Raw genomic sequence first — 15,954 nt, 5'->3', positions numbered from 1 at the left:
TCTCCCTGAGCCCAAGTCGTCCTTTGGAATGGGCTTGATAGCCGCAAGACCTAGAAGCCGGCGAACCGTGGCCTGCACCCAGAATGCCTTTTCAGAACATACCATAGGAGTATCCAGAAAGAAATCCGACAGAAGTCGGTAAATTTCAATTTGAGGCCGTCGGGTAGGACCTCCAGGACCCATAGGTCCAAGGTCACTGTCTCCCACTCAACCAGAAAGCTCGATAGTCGCCTTCCAATGGGTGGGAGAGAGGTCAAAGGCCTGGCGTCAGAACTGCTTCTTCATGGAAGTAGGTCGGTGTCTGTTTGAGGACTGTTGATGGGAAGGGCCTCCACAACGTGGTCTTGAAGAAGAATCGAATCTTTGACACAGCAGCAAGATCTGGAAACAGCAGAGGGAACCCACAAGAAGACGAGTCCGGTGCAAGCCAACGCCAGGATGAGAGAAAATTGATGGGAACGAAGGACATGGGCCTATGGCTGGAGAGATAGACATACACCAGGGACATGGACCTGCGGCTTGAGAATCAAGAGAAGATAGAGAGGACAGCAATCGTCATGGGGGACTCCTTCATCAGACAAGTCGACAACCACATAGTGGGAGGAAGACTGGATCGGCTGGTGACCTGCCTACCAGGAGTCTAGGTAGATGACATAGTGAGCTGCATCGACAGGATCATCGACAGTGTGGAAGAAGATTCAGCGGTGATGATCCATGTGGGGACGAATAACGTGAAAAACAGGAACTACAACAGGGAAGTACCGAAGGACCAGTTCTGGATGCTAGGAAGGAAGCTGAAGACCAGAACACAGAGGTTAGCATTCTCGGAGATCCTGCTGGTACCCAGGGACGACGAGAAGAGGCAGATGGAGCTGCAAGCAGTCAACACGTGGATAAGGCGCTGGTGTGAGGAAGAAGGATTCCACTTCGTGCGCAACTGGACGACGTTCTGGGGGAAGAGCAAGCTATTCAGAATGGACAGACTCCATCTCAGCAGAAATGAAACGAGGCTACTTGCAAATAACATCAAGAGAGAAGTTGAGAAGTTTTTAAACTAAAGAAGGGGAAAGCCGACAGTTGACCGAAAGTCGATGGTTCGGGAGAGTGTGGCGCAGTGGTTAAAGCTACAGCCTCAGCACCCTGAGGGTTCCCAACCGCGGGTGGTCATATTTATAATCTTGAATTTTGCTCACAAGACTGCAATACTGCAAGCTATCAGAGCGGGTAAAGATCTGTGCCATGATAACAAGAACATATTTTGTTTTCAGGATTATTCCGTGGCCATGATGGCCCGCAGAAGGGAATTTACCCCGATCTGTTCGGCCTTGTATGCCAACAAGGTGAAATTTGCCCTGCTCTACTCCACCAAACTTAAGATCCAGAAAGAGGGCCGCACAGACATTTGTTTCCCCTGCTTCTGCGTTGACCTTTGTGAATACTCTGGGAATCATTGTGGTTCCCCCCCCCTCCCGATAGAGAGCAGGAGACTGCCACAGACCCCAGTGGACACTGTGGGGACCACTTAAAGCCTGCTTGATTGCATATGGTGGAGGGTGGAATGCCTCTCACAAGGGGATGGTTGGTACAGAGTTCATGTACTCTTTAACTAAAGCTGGTCTGAATGGTTGTATGTCTGGTGTAGGGGCTGGGGAGTAGTTATTTCTCTATTCAGGTTCATTTTAGGTTGAGCTCTACTAGGGTGAGGATTGAGTCGTGACCTGCGAAGTGGGATATTTGGGGGAGATAGTTGGGGGTGGGGAGTGGAGGGGGGATGGTTTTCCCTGGGAGGGGAGGTTGGGGAGGGAGGGGGTCAGTACTCCAGTGTCAGGTTTCTTTTGGTTTGGATGGATTTAGAGAGTTGGGTCATTGGGCTTGTGGGGATGGGGGTCTGGTGAGGGCTGGGCATTGTACCCCTGGGTTGTTCTATATGTATCTGCTGTTGTTCTTATACCATGCTGACTATAGGTGATTCTGCCCTGAGGGTATTCTCGTGGAATGTGGCAGGCATTAACTCACTAGTAAAGCGATCCAAGATTTTGCAGACTTTACGAAACAAGGGAATGTATGTTGGAAGTCGACCTAGTCTGTGAAAATTCCCTTATTTTTTGTATTGGGATCAGTGCTTTTGGGCTCATATTATTCACTGCTGGGAACACTTTTTGTTGGATAATGCTTCTTCCACTCCTGATCTGGTTTTGCTGCGGGAGGCTGCAAAGGCAGTTCTCCATGGGGAAACTATAGCGTATATAGCCCGACAGAGGAAGGAACACTTGAGAGCTCTCTTATACTTAGATAAAAAGGTGGAGTTGTGTAAGCATCAATGGATAGCTTCAGAATCCATGATAGATCATAACTCTCTTCAGGTGTCTTGTCTGGCCCTGCAAACTAAGATTCATGAAGGCACCATGCGGTCCCATCATTATTATAGACATCGTTTTTACACATATGGTAATCGGTCTAGTAGACTGCTGGCTCGTTTAGTACACCCTTGACAGGGCCCTCATTTTTGTAAAGGTCTATTTCATCAGGGTTCCTTTGTAGCAAAAAGGGGAGCACCTGACTGAGATATTCTTCCAGCATTTTCGGAAGTTTTATAGCAAGCAGCAATCCACCCCAGCCACTTTACACTCATATCTGCAAACACTTCATTTGCCACAATTTTCAGGGGAGTCCAGTCAATTTTTTCATGAGCCTCTTACTGCCTTGGAGATCCATCAGGTAATTAAGAACTCTTCTTTGTCCAAAGCCCCGGGACTTGATGGTCTCTCCTCTGAATTTTATAAAATTTTGCAGGGTCACATTGTTGAGCATCTATAGGCTTACTTTGCTTGGGTGGTAATGAACGAGAATTTTCCTGCCCATGCTAATTGAGCTCAAATAGTACTGATCCCTAAGCCTGACCGTGGATTCTTATAGGCCCATCTCGCTAATTAACTTTGAACTATAATTGATGGCAAAAATTTTGGCCTCGCCATTTGTCATCTTTGTTGCCTAGGGTGATTCATCCGGACCAGATCGGCTTTGACCAGGGGAGACAGGCAGTGTGGACTGTGAGAAAAGTTATGGCTGCTTTGGGACTTAGTGTTACTCATTCCCTCCCTGCTTTGTTGATTAGTTTAGACGCCCATAAGGCTTTTGACTCTGTGGCCTGGGAATATTTGTTTTCAGTTTTGGGTAAATATGGTTTGTGGGCCCCTTTCTGGACATGGTACGGATCCTTTATGCCAACCCCAGCGCGGTAGTGCTGGTGAATGGAATTGTGTCTGCTGGGTTTATGGTGGCAAGGGGGGACACGTCAGGGATGTCCGCTTTCTCCCTTATTATTCATTTTGTCCTTGGAACCATTGTTGCAGCGTATTAGGGAGGATAGCTCTATCTTGGGACAGGAAGAGGTACACTGTCTGGCCTTTGCCGATGATGTCTTATTGTTGTTGACCCAACCCCAAAGATCTTTTCAACGGGTCTTGCAGCTGGTTGGTCTTCATGGGGGGGTGTCGGGTTTTGAATTAAATTTAGAAAAATTTGAGGCTTTGCCCATTAGTGGGTATAATTATGAGGATTGGACTTCCCCTTTTCCTTTATGAAAGGTGGCGCACAGACTCAAATATTTGGGGATTTGTATTACTGCTGACCTTAAGAAAGCTTATGCTGAAATTTTACTGTATTGTTGGAAAAGTCACGGGATTTATTGGCACTTTGGACCAAATTCCCGCTGACTTTTGAGGAGCAGAATTGCTTTGTTTAAAATGGTATTGTTTCCAAAATGGATTTATATGATGCAAACTTTTCCTATGTACGTGACTAATAAGGATCTGGGGCAGTATCAAAAAGTTATGCGAAAATTTCTTTGGAACGAAAAGAAACCCAGACTGACTTTAGCGCAACTCTTTGCCAGTGGGGAGAGGTGGTTTGGTATTGCTGGATTTGAGAAGATATAATATTGCCTGTCTCTTTCGCCATCTGGTCGATTGGATCAAGAACACTCAATACTATACCCCTGTTTCTTTTGAACAGCAGCTGATGGCACCCATGCACTTGTTACATTATCTTCATGCCAAAAGACCTCATTGGATTTTCCCTATCCGTTCCCATCCTCTGTTGAAATTTATGCGACAGTGCTGGCAATGGTTATGCAAACGCATGCATTTGACTTTCACCTCTACTGTACTATTGCCCTTATGGAGGAATCGAGACTTGGATCCAAATGGCTCTAAGCTATATCTGCAGAGATGGACCGGCAATGGTTTATGTTATGTGCGGAATGTGGTATTGGAGCACGGACTTCCTTTGTCTTTTCTGGATCTCCAAGCTCGAGGAATCTTGCAGGCTTGAGATTGGTTTTCCTATGGCCAAGTTACACATTACTTACACTCTTTGGACCACAATACTTTGAATGAGGACATGGTGGATATGGTTCAGGACACCTTGACCTTATCTTGACAGCCTAGAACCAGTTTGTCTTTCACCAGGTCAGTTTGGGCAGTTTCAGTGCTCCATGGGTCTATGAAGCTTTGGCGGTGGTGTGGAATCAGGGTCTTGCCTCCTCTGAGCAGATAACTGGTGATGGTTTGCATCTTCTTATGAAACATCTCCCACGTTTGACTCACTCTGTGGTTCTGCAGGAACAGCACTACAAATTCCTGTTACGCCTTTATATCTTACCTTATAGGGCGCATGTGGCAGGATTTGCCTCTCATGCCAGTTATCTAAAGTGCCATTCAACACCAGCTGGACTCTTTCATATGTTCTGGTCCTGTGACAGATTGCAAACCTTTTGATCGTTTGTTGGTCTTCATCTGCAGACGATCATGTGGAGGTGAGTTCTGTTACAGGCAATGTCCTGCTTTTCTCTCAAATCTCTTTGTTGGGATTGTCCAAGGGCAATTCTTTGTTACTGAAAAAAGCTTCTTTGCTGGCTAGGAAATCTTTTACTAGTGTTTAAGCCCGTTACATTAATGGGTGCTGTCTGTCTGGGGTTTTTTTTTTTCTTTGTCTCTCTCTCCTTGTACGCTGTCTGTCTGTCATTCTTTCTGTCTGTGTCTCTCCCTGGCCCTCTGTCTATCTTTCTTTCTGTCTGTCTCCCTGTCCCCCTGCCTGCCTGTATTTCTCTGCTGCACCATGCCTACCTGTCTCTCCGTGGCCCCCCTTCCTATGTCCATAGTGTCCCATCCTATATCCTTAGTGCCCTCAGTGCCTCCTTCCTATGTCCTTAGTATCCCATCCTATGTCCTTAGTGCTCTCAGTGCCTCCTTTGTCCTTAGTGCCCTCAGTGCCTCCTTCCTATGTCCTTAGTGCCCCTTCCTATGTCCATAGTGCCCCTTCCTATGTCCATAGTGCCCCTTCCTATGTCCATAGTGCCCTCAGTGCCTCCTATGTCCTTAGTGCCCTTATGTCCTTAGTGCCCCTTAGTGTCCTTAGTGCCCCCAGTGCCTCCGTCCTGTGTCCATTACTTCCAGTACCTCCTTCCCATGACCTTAGTGCCCCAGTGCCTCCTTCCCGTGTCCTTTGTGCCCCCAGTGCCTCTGTCCTGTGTCAGTGCCCTCAGTGCCTCCTATGTCGTTAGTGCCCCCAGTGCCTCCTTCCTATGTCCTCCTCACTGCCTTCCAGACTTTGTCTCACCCCCACCCCTGAAGCCAACCAGCCTGCCTGCCTCCCTCCCTCCCATCATCCTGTGCAGTAGAACCGTTGAGCAGCATGTTTCCATCTTCCTCCCTCCCCGCCACTACCGCCGCTGTGCAGATAACCCCACTGACCCTCCCATCCGACCCTCCCACGAGACAACCTACAAACCTCCCGGCTCCAGCAGCATCCGCAGCACTCTAAACACGCTGCTTCACGGCCTTCTACTGCCCTGATTTCCACTGTCGCGTCCCTGCTGATATCATCAGAGACAGAGACGCGGCAGAGGAAATCAAGGCAGTAGAAGGCTGCGAAGCAGCGTGTTTAGAGTGCTGTGGAAGCTGCTGGAGCCAGGAGGTTTGTGGTCATCTCGCAGTGGGAGGGTCAGATGGGAGAGTAAACAGGGGTTCAGGTTTGTCAGGGGGGTGACGACGACAAACTGCCTTACAGTGATTGAGGGGGGGGGGAGTCAAAGTGCGCATGCGCACTTCTACCTGCCAGGGACATACAGATCACGGAACACGCAGATAGGAGTTAGGGTTTTATTATTATAGATTGTGGCAACAGGCAGAGGTACCTACCATTACTATGTGGGAAAATGAACTATTTACCTTGTTAAGGTATGAATATTTGGATGTTAATTAAGACTTGTGGCCCTGGTCATTGGAGAAAGTTCCGGGCAGTTTGGGCTCCTGTCTGGGATAGCTTGTCCCATGGAGCCCAAAGTGCTCTTTTGAATTTTTGATTCATTTGAATTTTTTGACACTGAAATGCTGGGGAGGGTGGGGGGGGGAATGGGGTGGAATTGGGGTGGGGGGAAGGTTCTTGATCTGTTTTTGTTGGATTCTTTTAGTCTCCGTGAAGGAACCACACGGACGACTATCTTATCTTAAGTTCTGTTCAGATTGTGTATGTTTTCAGAGTGTTATATCTTTTACTTTGTATATAAATTTGTAATAAATAAAAAATTCTGAAACAGAAAAAAAAAAAATCGTCTCAGTTTTCTGCAACATGCGTGTACTGTTCCTGTAGCTCATTATTGATCCTGTAGCATTGTAGATTCACTATAGCAGGTGTGTTCTTAGTTTCCCCATCTCAATTTTCTGTAGCTTGTTATTGATCCTGAAAACTAATGTACATATCCTTGTAACTAAAGAAAGAGAAAGCAAGGCCCCCATTTCAATAATATGCTGAAGTGCTTGATATGTAGACACAAAAGTGCTTCAACTCAAATCTATTTAATTTTGTAAGAATGCCAAGTCTACCACAGCATGAATTTGGTCAAGGCTATGATATGCCTACAAATGCTGCAACAAGCTGCAGGGTATGGAAAAAGAAATGTATTATCTTGGCCCAATATTTAAATTTAGTCCTTGGTAATATAGCTATGCAAACTCCCATCTGTCTGTACATATTCAAGATGCAGAACCTAATCCTAATCCTACACCATAAAAGAAGCAGAAACAGGCAAATAAAATAATCTATGATTGTTTTTTTCTCTTCTATTTCCTTCAGTGTGTTACAATACTGAGAAAAAGGAAATATAATATTTCATGAGACATACTTGAACCTGCAAGGATCAGTTTGCGGACGAAGGATTCCCTGGGTTTGACTATGGTCTGTTCTGTAGATAGGATTCATGTAGTCCATGCGACATTTCCATAAGTGAGCCCAAAGTGAATAGGTTCGTTCTTGAAGTCTGATAATACAAAAAAACAATATTAGAACAAATAATCCCAACTGTGCAAAACTAATACTGTCCTCTGTACTTTAGTTTCTACACCAGGGGTGCCCACACTTTTTGGGCTTGCGTGCTACTTTTAAAATGACCAAGTCAAAATGATCTACCAACAATAAAATTTTTAAAAAACACAAAGCACACTGTATGCAGAGAAAATGTTAATTATCATTTATATTCCAGGGTTTTTTCAAAGAGGTCAAGGCAGATGACTTCATGCAATGTCACTTCAGTAACAACTATACAAAAATAGACAAATATATCCCCTCCCTTTTTACTAAACCGCGATAGCATTTTTTAGCGCAGGGAGCTGCACTGAATGCCCTGCGCTGCTCTCGACGCTCATAGGCTCCCTTCGCTAAAAACCGCTATTAAAGTTTAGTAAAAAGGGCCCTAGTAAAAAAATATAGACAGCAGATATAAATTCTCAAAACAGACACATTTTGATCACTAAATTGAAAATAAAATCATTTTTCCTACCTTTGTTGCCTGGTGATTTCATGAGTCTGGCTGCACTTTCTTCTTCTGACTGTGCATCCAATATTTCTTCCCTTCTTTCAGCTTCCTGTATGCTTCCTCTCCTCCAGATCTCATTTCCTCCCCCAACTTTTTCTCCTCTCTCCCTGTCCCCTTCTTTCTTTCTGTCTGTCTTTCGTTCTGTCTCCCTGTCCCCCCCCCACCTTTCTTTCTGTCTGTTTTTCTCTCTCCATGCCCTATTTCCTCCCCCAACTTTTTTTCCTCTCTCCCTGTCCCCCCTTTCTTTCTTTTTGTCTTTCTTTCTGTCTCCCTGCCCTCCCTTTCTTTCTCTCTCCATGCCCCCTTTCTTTCTTTCTGTCTCCCTGCCCCTTTCTCTCTGTTTCCTTGCCCCCTTTTCTTTCTTTCTGTTTCCCTTCTGTCTTTCTTTCTTTCTGTCTCCCTGCCTGTCCCCTTTCTTTCTTTTTCTTTCTCCCTGCCCTCCCCCAAGCCACCGCTGCTGCCATCGGTGAACAGGCCCCCAAGCCACTGCCGCTGAGTTCTGAATGATCCCTGCTTGCCGATGCAGTAAACAGAATGCAGAAGCGCTAGGCTAACCAACCTTTCACCCCGACATCAATTCTTTTTTTTTATAATTGAAAAGCTTTTATTGAAAAACACTCCAAACAATACAGAACAATTGCACATGAAATGCAAGAACAAAAATACATAAAGCTGAATACCACACTCCAAAATAGCACACAGAATTAAAATCAACAGCATAGACATGTGCAAGTCCTATAAACTAATAAAAACAATCTAGAATACCCACCAAAGCACAGCCAATATCCCCCCTCCCACCCCCCAGGGACAAAACACAATACCTACAGCTCTCAATATGGTTGAGAGATAGTCAATTCCAAACAGATACCCAAGATTGAAAAGGAATATGGTTACAAGATCCCCCCAAGCATCGCCCATCTATTCCAACCCCAAGACTAACTCAAAGCCCCTGACCACCCCTACCACAGACCCCCACAGAAGCCCAAAAATTGCGCCACACATGAGCATAGCCATGTAGTTTACCATGCCGCAAGGCCGTTAAATGATAAAGGTTCTGCCAATTAAGCAAACGTTGCTCCACCAGGGCCCACGTGGGAGAGAGCGCCTGATTCCACAAAGAGGCAATGGCCAATCGAGCAGCAGTGAATGCCAACTTACAAAACAAAGAGTCAACCCCAGCCAGTTCCAATTGATGCCAAAACAACAAGGCATGTCGCCAATCGGCCGGTATCTGGACATCTAAGATCCGGGACACCCGATCAAAGACCTCAGTCCAGAATCCACACACCTGCCCACACTGCCACCACATATGAAAATAGGTACCCACTTCCCCACAGCCCCTCCAACACAGAACACTCGCACCTCCCCGCCAACGAGCCACAACCTGAGGGGTATAGTACCACTGAAAGAGAACCTTGTAACCGTTCTCGATCAGCAAAGCAGAAATCCCCGCCGAGGAGATCTCCGACCATATGTCACCCCAAGTATCCCAGGGAATAGCCGAACCACAATCATCTTCCCAGGCCCTCATGTAGGGAAGGGAGGCCCCCCTACCGTTAAGGCACCTATATATTGCAGAGAGAGCTCCCCTCCGAAGCACCGGGCCCAATAGCAGCTCAAAGGGCATCTTACCACCCCTCAAGTCACCCAGGAGACCCGAGGTCCTAATATAATGCAAAACCTGTAGGTAGGGGAACAGATCCCTTATCCCGAACCCAAACTTACCCCTGAGTTCTGTAAAGGGTCTAACACTTCCCTGAACCGGGTCCCACAACTGTCCCACACACACCAAACCCCGTGACTCCCAGTCTGCAAACACTCCCCCATCCCTTCCCGGTGGAAAGTCAGGGTTGTGTCTCAACGGAGTATACCAGGAATGTCGCCTACTCCCCAATAAACAAGCTCGGGTCTGATTCCATACCCTCAAGGAAGTCACTACTGAGGATACCCCCCCTACCAGTCGCGCCCTACCAGGTACCCACGGCCTATGTAACAAAGGCACTCCATCACTTAAATTTTGCTCAATTTCCACCCACAGTTTTGGCGTCTGCGTCTGCCATTCTAAGAGGGCGCGCAGCTGAGCAGCCTGATAATATTTCACCACATCTGGGACCCCCAGCCCTCCATCCCCTCTCCCCATACATAGGACCTTTCTACTCACTCTTGGCCGCCTACCAGCCCAAATAAAATTAAAGATTTGCCTTTGAACCCCCTCTAGCGTTTTTCTACCCACCCAAAGAGGCAATACTTGAAATAAAAACAACAAACGAGGCAAAATCATCATCTTCACGATGGCCACCCGGCCCAACCAAGAGAAATACAGATCTTTCCAATTAAGCAAATCTTGGCGAATACGACGAAAGAGTGGGGGAAAGTTAAGGTCATATAAATCCACTCCCGGTGGTCCAAAATAAACACCGAGATATCGCAAAGAGCGCTGAACCCACCGAAACGGATATCGGTCTCGAAAATAGGACACCCGGTCCGCAGGCAAGTTAATGTTGAGGAGCTCTGATTTACCAACATTGACCCAAAAGCCCGACACCCCACCATAAATATCCAACTCTCGCAATATAGCTGGCAAGGAGGTCGCAGGTTCTTCCACCGTGAACAGAATATCATCCGCAAACAAGGCCAGCTTAAAATCCCCTCCCGGTACCATAACCCCCTTAATATCCTGATTCATCCGCACTCGCTGCGCCAGGGGTTCTACCGTCAAAGCAAAAAGGAGCGGGGAAAGCGGGCACCCCTGACGTGTGCCCCTTGCCAGAGAGAAAGTCTCCGAATAACCACCATTCACCTTGATGCAGCTCAAAGGTCCACTATACAGGACCCGAATCCAGTCCCGCATACGTGGGCCCAACCCCACCGACTCTAGGACCCGAAATAAAAAGGGCCAAGCTACCCTATCGAATGCCTTCTCAGCATCGATAGATAAAAACACCGTTTCTCGCCCCCCCCCCCTAGCCCTATCATATAAGTTATAGACCCTACGAGTATTATCACCTACCTGTCTGCCTACCACAAAGCCCGACTGATCTGGATGGATCAACCGAGGGATCCAACTCATCAATCGGTCCGCCAAAATTCGCGTGAAGATCTTAGTATCAACCCCCAGTAAGGTTATCGGCCTGTAGGAAGCACATTGGAGGGGATCCTTCCCCTCCTTAGCTAACACCGTCACTCCCGCCAAGCGCATAAAGTAAGGGAGGGTACTATTCCCTTGTAAAGAGTTAAGAAAGCGCAATAAAGGAGGCAGTAGCAGATCTTGAAACCGTTTGTAGTACCGAACAGTAAAACCGTCCAACCCAGGCGATTTACCAAGCTTCATAGAACGCAGCGCGCTACGAGCCTCAAGCAACGTAAGAGGGCGGTCCAACCGTGCCCCATCAGCCTGTGTAATCTGGGGCAACTCTGCTGAAGTTAAATAAGCGTCCTGGTCCCGCGAGGGCCCTGGATCTTCCGGGGTATAAAGCTGGGAATAATATTCCACAAAACGGGCACGGATAGCATCCTCAGTCTGTAACACTTCCCCAGAAGCCGCCCGGAGTGAAAAGATCTGGTTGCGCGTCTGTCGCACCCTAAGACGATGTGCAACCAGTCGACTAGCTTTATTAGAGAACTCAAAATATCTCTGTTAGAGGAGCTGTAAGTTATGGTGTAATCTGTCCAAGTCTAAAGCCTGGAGATCCCTACGGGCCTGAAACAAGCGCTCCCGCAATTCTACATTCCAAGGAGAACGCTTATGCAAACTCTCCAACCTGCCAATCATGGTTAACAGGCCCGCTGCATCCTCCCGCCGCTTACGCTGTCGGGCCGATGCCAGGGCTATTAATCTGCCCCTTAGGGTAGCCTTTAACCCCTCCCAAACCGCTTCCAATGAAGCTCCACACTCCACATTTACATCAAGATATTCTTGTATCCACCCTTCTATCTGTGTTCCCACCTCTGGGTCATCTAAAAGACTATCATTAAAACGCCAAAATTTCCGTCCCTAGCCTCCACCCTCCCCCTGGAATCGCAACCACACCGGGGCATGGTCCGACCACGTAAGTGACTCAATCCCCGCGGACTCCACCCTCCGGAGTAGTCCCCGCTCCACAAAAACATAATCAATTCTAGAATATGAGGAGTGTATTCCCGAAAAGTAAGTATAGTCCTTAACCGAAGGATGTAGCCACCTCCAACAGTCCACCACATTCAAATTGGCCAATGCCTCCCGCAACAGTTTACGATCCCTTCTCCCATAATGATCTGCCCTCCCTGAATTATCCAAATGGGGGGTCACTGTAAGATTGAAATCCCCACCAAAAACCAGGGCACCCCCCTTGAACTTGAGAATCCGAGGGACCAACTCACGAAAGAAGGTCCCTTGACCCTCATTAGGGGCATAGATATTTACCAGGGAGTATAAGACCCCCTCAATCAAAGCCTCCAACATAATGTATCTGCCCTGAGGATCCCGCACCACCCTACGTACCTCACACCGGATCCCCTTACGAATAAGAATCCCCACCCCACCCCTCTTAGAAGTGCCCACCCGGGAAGCCCAGAAGGCCTGCGGGAACCTGTGATCTCCAGCCAAGGATTCATGGGACTGTAGTAAATGTGTTTCCTGGACAAAGCAGACATCAGCCCTCAAACGGAGCAATTCCCTATAAAAGGCCCTTCTCTTGTTGGGAGAATTGAGACCCCTAATATTATAAGAGACCAGTTTAAACGTCCCCATATTCCAAATAAAATAATGACAATGCAAACCCAACCCCAACAGATATGTCCCCCCTTCCCCCCCTCTCTCCCCCCATCCCTCCCCACCACCCCCCTCCCCCACAGTGAGAGTCCTCAGACCTCCCACCAACATATAAAGAAGTGAACCATCTCCATGGCCCCTTACACACATCCCACACTCAAACAACAACTATCAAAAACGGTGTGTACAAGAATCCCCCACACACCAACCCACCAATCCCTCAAGCTCCCATGTCACCATTTACACTCCCCCCTCCCCCACCCCACATTACCCCCCATATAACACCAACCTGAAACCTTCAACTTCCCCCTCCCCCCTCATCCCAAACCAGGTAGTGTATAACCCCCACACAACACTCTCCCAAGGGGAAAGACTCAACTGTCCATTCCCCCGGAGGGGAGTCCAAAGACCCCCCACCGAGACATGAAACTGGCAGTGGAAACAGGAAAAAGACAAGTACATTCAGTCAGCTCTCAGGGAGGAGCACTTGAGGACGAAGCAGTGGCCCGAAGAGGGGGTCCACCCCCTCGGCCACCCCTCCCGCTCCGGGATCCATTTTCCACTCGTTGCCAGTGGGAGGTAGAAGGACGCCCACCCTGGCCAGGCACTACACCTCCCGCCGGGATAGCCTCCTCAGGGATCTCAATACCCGCTTGTTGTAGCAGCCCACGAGCCTCTCGAACTGTGGTAACTCTGGTGTGAACTCCGTTGATGGTAATAACAACTCCAAAAGGGTAAGTCCAACGATAGCGCAAATTGCTGCGCTGCAAAGCCTTGGTCACTTCCCTGAACGCCCGCCGTTTCTGGAGCGTGCCAGCAGCTAGATCCTGATAGAACTCCAGCCGGTGGCCCTCCCAGGTGACTGTGCCCATCTCCCGGGCTCTGCGGAAAATCCGCTCTTTAAGGACAAAGCTCTGAAGACACAACACTATATCTTTTGGTTGATCCAGTGTCCGGGGTCCCAGCGCACGATGAGCCCGCTCCAGTCCCGGCTCCAATGTGTCGTCTTGCAGGAGCCACCTGATCAGCTTGATTGTAGTAGCACGAACATCCTTAAACTCAGGCAGGTCTGGCAGGCCCCGCACCCTCAAATTGTTACGCCGGGTGCGGTTCTCCAGGTCCTCGACCTTATCCTGAAGAAGTTGGTAATCCGCAGACACCGTATCCAGTGATCTCTGCATTCTGGTTACACTGTCCTCACAGCTATCCATGCGCATCTCCACCACCTCGACCCTCGTGCCCACCTCCACCAGGTCAGTGCGCAACTCCTGCACTGCCTCCCGAACCTGCACCGCCACCGCAGAGATTTCAGATTTTACCTCTGCGATCCATCGCTGCATATCCGCTTTAGTAAGCGGGTCCATCAGTGAACTCTCTGGCACCGGGTCCGCCACCATGTCCGCCACAGCCGCCAGGGCCCCGCTCGATTTCGCCGCCTCCCCGCTGCACATCTCAGGGCCCATGCTGCCACATGTAGCCCGGCTCAGCGCTTGTTCCATCGTGCGCTGGCCGGGTTTGTCGCCGGGCAACTTTTTTCGCGTTGCCATAGTGAGTACCTGAATAAATGCATGTAAACCATTCTGAGCTCGCCTGGGAGAACGGTATAGAAAATTGAATAAAAAAAAAAAAAAAAAAATCGTTGCGACTTCACACACCTCACCAGCCCCCGGGAACAAAAAATTGCGCCGTTTTCACACCGAAATGATAGTTATTTTGCCGGCCCGAACAGGAGCTCTCAGTTCAAGCTCCCATCCGTGGCGATGACGTCACTTCCTCCCCGACATCAATTCTGACATCAGGGAGGAAGATCCGGGCCAGCCAGGCAGCGATTGGCTGGCCCAGAACTTCCTCTCCAACGTCAGAATTGATGTCGGGAGGGGGAAGTCTGGTTGGCCCAGCGCTTCTGCGTCCTGTTTACCGCGTAAGGAAGCAGGTAGAACGCGAAGGCAATGCAAGTCCATCACGGAGCCCGGGATGGGCTCCGCGATCGACTCACATTGCCTTCGCGATCTACTGGTCGATCGCGATCGACCTTTTGGGCACCCCTGTTCTACACAGTAGCAATGCATAGATTGAGATTTGATATACTGTATTTTGTATTAAAGTTTTTGAGTTGTGGAATGAATCATCTGAGTTTCCATTATTTCCTATGGGGAAATTTGCTTTAATATACGAGTGCTTTGGATTACAAGCATGCTTCTGGAACGAATTATGCTTGCAAACCAAGGTTTTACTATATATTAGATTTCTACTAAGTAATATTAGATAAAAGGCCATTGTTTGAGATGATAAGTAGAAAAATTAAAGCAATTGTGACATCAGCAGATAGCTTTACTAAAATCTGCTCTCCTTCCCTTTGGATCTCCATTGTGACCTATGTCCAATACTGGAAGATTAGGTTTCTACCTTCGATAATCTTCTTTCTGTTAGTCCCTGTAGGATTTCGTATGCTAGGTGTTCAATCCCAACCTGCAATCCGGGAGTTGCAGAAATGCAACACTTTTCTGAGCACATACTCCTCCCCCTTAAACTGAGAGCTAGAAACATATCCAGTTAAGTCCCAAAGCCAAGCAACATACCTGAACAAATCCATGACAAATACAAATTAACTTTGATAAAAGTACACAGTCTCTCGAATATGTATGATCAATAGGCTAAAAATAGGCAAGGGGATATGAGGGAAGACCCCCAGCAACACAAAAATTGTGAACCAGTTTGCTCTGCAAAACATGAAACAAGTAATAAACATGTACAAAGGCAATCCAGCCAAACACTGAGGAACAATATAGAGCTAACCTACTGCATGCAACGAGCACCCACATGAGACAGCCTTCAGTAAAGCATACTCAAACAAATGGAACACTGCCCACAGGATCCATCAACTGGCTGGAAAGACTTCAAGTCTGCAAAGAGAACAATCAAGGCAGAAAGAAGCAGGCTATTCAACAACTAAGGCCTAGATTCTCAAAAGTTTAATGCCGCGCTAAACTGTTTTCCGATGGTTTAGCCTGCAAGTATTTTTGTGGCGGATTATCTGTTTTTAGCAAGGTTTCCAGCAGTCTCCGACACTGACGTGCAAATGGGCTCTTCAACATTAAAATGAGCACTCCGGTAGATTCTTTAAAATTGCTGAGCTATTTTCCAAGAGTGGCATCGGCTTTTGGTGACAAAAATCAGCGATTGGTCCAGGGGTGCTGGTACAGTGATAGCACTGTTTGCAACCCCAGCATGGCAGTGTTATAGAATGCTAGATGATCACAGAGATCCAAGATGGCTGCACGTAAGGTTGTCTGAGCTACACTCTCCCTGAAGCTTCTTCAAATTTTTTTTT

General features: G+C 47.9%; 1 protein-coding gene across 2 annotated transcripts in view; it reads right to left on the bottom strand.

Moving 5' to 3' along the window:
* Positions 1 to 15,954, bottom strand: part of MTMR7 (myotubularin related protein 7) — a 193,068-nt gene that overhangs the window by 24,948 nt on the left and 152,166 nt on the right. For both annotated transcript variants that reach the window (XM_033944229.1, XM_033944219.1), the window contains one exon: positions 7,184 to 7,318. In XM_033944229.1, coding sequence (XP_033800120.1) covers positions 7,184 to 7,318 — 135 coding nt within the window. The remainder of the gene's footprint in view (positions 1 to 7,183; positions 7,319 to 15,954) is intronic.

The sequence above is a fragment of the Geotrypetes seraphini genome, chromosome 1, assembly GCF_902459505.1.
Source record: "Geotrypetes seraphini chromosome 1, aGeoSer1.1, whole genome shotgun sequence".
NCBI lineage: Eukaryota > Metazoa > Chordata > Amphibia > Gymnophiona > Dermophiidae > Geotrypetes > Geotrypetes seraphini.
The sequence above is the reverse complement of the archived record's forward strand: the minus strand, read 5'-3'. Positions and strand labels throughout refer to the sequence as shown.